Source organism: Canis lupus, chromosome 14 (genome assembly GCF_003254725.2).
Source record: "Canis lupus dingo isolate Sandy chromosome 14, ASM325472v2, whole genome shotgun sequence".
Taxonomy (NCBI): Eukaryota; Metazoa; Chordata; class Mammalia; order Carnivora; family Canidae; genus Canis; species Canis lupus.
The window spans coordinates 2350064-2355435 of record NC_064256.1 but is presented as its reverse complement, the minus strand read 5'-3'; the positions used below and the strand labels follow the sequence as shown (position 1 = coordinate 2355435).

General features: G+C 36.8%; 1 protein-coding gene across 1 annotated transcript; it reads right to left on the bottom strand.

The window, feature by feature from the left end:
• Positions 1–353: 353 nt before the first annotated feature.
• Positions 354–1439, bottom strand: LOC112642232 (olfactory receptor 2T1). The gene has a single exon (XM_025419669.2). It carries the CDS (start codon positions 1308–1310, stop codon positions 354–356), a length of 957 nt encoding a protein of 318 aa, XP_025275454.2. The 5' UTR covers positions 1311–1439.
• Positions 1440–5372: the final 3933 nt, after the last annotated feature.

Genomic DNA, 5372 nt, shown 5'->3' with positions numbered 1-5372 from the left:
AAAGTACCATCTTCCTTTCTGCACTCAGCATACTTCATACCATTTAAAATTTCATGCAATTTATGTTATCTCCAAAAGGTGAAATTGCAGATCAAGAAATTTTATCTTCTATTCTTGAAAAACACTGGGCATTTATTTTGAATACAGGTGAACAGGACAGAATAAAGGGAAGGTATAAGAAAGATGAAGGAATGAAGATCAAGAGGATGAATTTTTTTATATTGATCTTTCTCTCTCTTTTTTTTTCATCCTGCACAATTGAACCTACTCTCCAGTTTAATCCTTCATTGAGAGCATGGCTACCACTGTCCACAAAGTCTCCCATTTGCCGTCCACATGAGAAGAAGCCACTATCAAAACACTTCTCCTGCCACCCTTTGTGTACCCTTGAACCTGGCCAATGCTTTTTTCAGAGCTCCAGTCACATCCTTGTTCCTCAGACTGTAGATGAGTGGATTTAGCATTGGTGTAAGGATTGTGTAGAACACAGAAAAGACTTTGTCCTGGGCTGGCCTGTGGTAAGAGTGTGGCAGCATGTAGGTGTACATGGCAGCCCCATAGAACAAGGTCACCACTGTTATGTGAGATGAGCAGGTGGCAAATGCCTTTTTCCTCCCTTCCACTGAACTCATGTGGTGGACTGTGGTCAGAATTCGAGCATAGGAAGAAATCACCACAGAGAAAGGAATCAGCAGCATCAGAACACAGCACACATACATTACTGTCTCATAGAGGGCTGTGTCTGCACATGCCAACTTCAAGACTGCAGGTGCCTCACAGAAGAAATGATTAATCTCTCGCGAGTTGCAGAAAGGAAAGCTCATGGTGATAGGAGTTAGAAGAAAGCCATCCAAAGAGCCCCCAAACCAGGAACCTGCTATGATCATCCAACAGACCTGGCGGCTCATAAGAACAGGATAGCGAAGAGGGTTGCAGATGGCCACATAGCGATCATAGGCCATGAGGCCCAGCAGAAAGAACTCAGCTCCCACCAGGGTGAGGTAGAGGAAGTGCTGAGCTGTGCACCCCATAAAGGAGATGGTTCTTTGACCAAGTAGGTAATCAACCAGCATCTTTGGCACAATGGTGGAGATGTACATCATGTCAATGAAGGAGAGGTGGCTGAGCAAGAAGTACATGGGTGTGTGAAGTCGTGAATCGGTGCGAATCAGGAAGATCATGACTCCGTTGGCCATCAGTGCAGTGAAAAAGATGATAGAGACAATGAGAAAAAGAAGGCCGGAGATGTCCTTCCTGTTGAACAGCCCCATGAAGGTGAAGTCCGTAGAGGATGTGTTGTGCATCTCCATTAATCCTATGATGGTGCTACTATGACCTACAATCTTCCAAATAAAATGACAGTATCCTCAGAGAATTAACATAACAACATATGGGTTGATTGTTAGGCAACAAACTACTAAAATTTGGGAGAAAACTCTTAAAAATATTTTCTTACAACTTTAGCACAGATATCTAGAAACTAATCTATTCTAGAATGTTTTTTACATAAAATTGATCATTTTGAATCAATATTTCTTTAAAAACATTGAACAAGATGATGTCAACAGATGCTATTGTACTACAGTGATACATTTAACAACACATAAGGGTGTAAACCATGTTATTCAGTTAAATATACCCTGGTCTGCTGTGTGTGTGTGTACATATACATACTGTCTTAGATATGTTTAAACTGCTATCCTTATTAAATGAATCTTTATTATAATCAACATTAGCACCATCTTAAAAACATTTCAATACTGACTATGAGTCATCTATCTCTGCTACTTAGCTACAAATGAGTGATCTGCTACATGGGCTGTGAGAATTATGAGTATTCTCCTGGTGCCAGTTCATCTGCATTGCAAAATCAAATTGTATGGGAAAAAATACACTTGATCTTAGCCAAAAGGCCGAGAAGCGATGTATGGGAAAAAATAAAGTGGGAAATGGAAACCACTCTTGCAAACACAGAAAAAAAGGGAAGTCCCTCTTGTAGAATTATTTTTATTTTTAAGAAAGAAATTTAATTTTAGGATGATGAAGAATTGGAATTAACATTATGTACTAGTGGGCAGCCCAGGTGGCTCAGCGGTTTAGTGCCGCCTTCAGCCCAGGGCCTGATCCTGGAGACCTGGGATTAAGTCCTACGTCGGGCTTCCTGCATGGAGCCTGCTTCTCCCTCTGCCAGTGTCTCTGCCTGTCTTTCTCTCTGTGTCTCTCATGAATAAATAAATAAATAAAATCTTTTTTAAAAAAAGATTATGTACTAGAGGGACACCTGCATGGCTCAGCAGTTGAGCATCTGCCTTTGGCTCAGGGCATGATCCCGGAGTACTGGGATCAATTCCCACATTGGGCTTCCTTCTTGGAGCCTGCTTCTCCCCTTGCCTATGTCTCTGCCTCTCTCTCTCTCTGTCTTTCATGAATGAATAAATAAAATTTTTGAAAAAAAAGATTATGTACTAGAAACGACATTAGCTGTTAGAATTTAGCATTAGCAACTAAGCCCAGAGACATACATGTTAAGCTATAAATCACCTCTTATTATTAGTAATTTAATTTTTTCATAGTGATTAGTAATTAAGAAAAATTGGTTACCTATATTTTATGTAATTTCAGGTGATATCTACAGTTGTGAAACATCTACAACAAAGTTTTTGAAAGTTAAGGATGATTTTTATATGCTTTAATATTGAATATGTCATGGCAAGATATATTTTACCAATACATTTTTGAGGTAGATTGATCAAACTAATTTATGTTTCTAGAAATATTCAAAGTATGAGCATGTGAGTCAATTGCACAGAAAACGAAAAGCTATTAAAAATAATTGTGAGGAGTGTACTTTGTGTGAAGTACTTCATATATATGGGCTTGTAAGGCTTCACAATAAACCTAAAAAGTGAGGAACTATAATCCCCTTTCTCACTGATGGCAGAATTGTGAATAATGTTTTTATGGTCACACATACTATTAATGGAAGAAATGTTTGGACCAGGCTGTCTCAAATCATTCTGTGCTCCTACCTACATTCTAAAAAAACCTAGATATTTACATTAGTTGTCAAATGAAATGTGCCAAAAGTGTGAATCTGTTAAATTTTAAACTATATATAATCATTAATATGGCTAATAAAGATGTTATAATTGAGAATACATCACAGAAATTATTATAATCATGGCTGCTGATTTTTAACAGAATAAAGTGTTTTTCTTATCTTATTTATTTTTGGTGCTAATTTCAAAAGATTTGAGCCAGGTTTCATAAGTTCTCCGACACCATGTACCATTTCATCATGATTTCCAATCTGCCTCATTTTTCTCCCATCTTTCTAGTTTTCATTAATGGAACCCATTAACATGTGTATCTACAGGGAAAATGTTGTCGAGTTTATGGGATAGCCTAAATATTAGTTGTTTTCTGTTTCCATACTTCCCACAATTTGATCCTAACATTTGATCATGCCCTAGGATCTCAGTATCAAAGAGAAAATAGGTATTGCTTTATAAGATCAAGTAGCTTTCCCTGTTCAACCAATCATATGCATTCCAAAAATTTTTAATACTATTCTGCCCCTCTCATTGTTTTTTTTTTTTTCTTTCTGTTGTTGTGGTTGTTTCCCTCTCATCCTATCATCCTAGCAGTAACAAAGGCAAACTCTAAAGTCTTCTCTAGTTTGCAGCTGGCTTGCCTTATTTTCCTTTTATGCACATGAAAAGACCTGATTGGCTTTTGTGGACATTGCTGCTATAAACAAACATTGGGGTGCACATATCCCATCAAATAGCTGTTTGTATCCTTTGGATAAATATCTAGTGGTCCCAAAATCTGGAAAGAGCCCAGATGTCCACTGACAGATGAATGGTTAAAAAAGACATGGTATATACATACAATGGAATATTACTCAGCCATCAAAAAGAATGAAATCTTGCCATTTGCAACAATATGATTGGATGTAGAGGGTATTATGCTGAGTGTAATAAGTCAGTCGGAGAAAGATAAATACCATATGATTGCACTCATGTGGAATTTAAGAAACAAAAAGATGAACCTAGAGGAAGGGAAGGAAAAATAAACTAAGATGAAAATTGAGAGGGGGTTAAACCATAAGAGATTCTTAACTCTAGGAAACAAACTGAGGATTGATGGAAGGGAGGGGGGTGGCGGAAGAGATAATTGAGTGATAGGCATTAAGGAGGGCACTTGATATAATGAGCACTGGTTGTTATTTGCAACTGTTGAATCACTAAATTTTATCTCTGAAACTAAAAATGACGACAACAACAACAACAAACAAAGGTCCAACTGGCCAAAAAACAAGCCCCTTTTGGTTTGATTTTTCATCTGCTGTCTTATTATGAGGAAGCATTATGAGGAGGACATATAATTGTTGAATTTCTGTAGAACACAGATTATATTGCTTTGTTATGATTAGTACAAATGAAAATGTTAAAACAATGCCCAGGAAAAAAAGAAAATGTCTAGAGTTATTATGTGCCTTTATACGGGAATTTGATCCTGAAATGATGTAGTAGATATAGAGTAAAGCAAAATTTAGAAACAGATGAATTGAGTTCTCTCTCTGACATTAAAGAATTCTGTTACCTTGGATTCTCTCCCCAAACTTTTTCAGCCTGTTTCCATTTATATTGAATTTAGATAATATAATATAACAGGGTTGCTTTATGGATAAAATGAGAAATTCTTAGGTGAATATATTTTATAAAATGCAAAACAAAATATGAATGTTTTACTCATATATGTTAGTTATTTCAAAACTGTTACTATGTATGTGAGAATCTCAATTTCTTATTTAAGCAATCTGCATATTCAACTAAAATCCATGAATCTGAATTGTAAAATACTCTTGAACTTCAGTTCCATGGACTCTGGCATTCCTGGCAAAACGACTTCATCTGTCCAATTCTATATTTTTGCTCTAATTATCTCTTCACTTGAAGGAAATGGCCTTTAGCATAAATTTTCAGAAATATATGCATCATATTTAAAACTGAAGAGAATTGGGCAGCCCCGGTGGCACAGCGGTTTAGCGCCGCCTACAGTCGGGGGTGTGGTTCTGGAGACCCAGGATCAAGTCCTAAGGCGGGCTGCCTGCGTGGAGCCTGCTTCTCCCTCAGCCCGTGTCTCTGCCTCTCTTTCTCTCTCTCTCTGAATAAATAAATAAACCTTTAAAAAAAACTGAAGAGAATTTAAATATCCATGAGAAATGTATATATGTCTGGACTGAAAATTATGAGAACACAAGAAAAAATATTAAATAACATTGGTATGACTTAATTGGATGGAACTATCCCCAAAACTTCTTTAAATTACTATTTATTATGCTATATCACAAATTGAAAAAATGA

Bases quoted from the DNA above. Each gene is read 5' to 3' on its own strand.
- LOC112642232 (XM_025419669.2), bottom strand. From the start codon at position 1,310: ATGGAGATGCACAACACATCCTCTACGGACTTCACCTTCATGGGGCTG.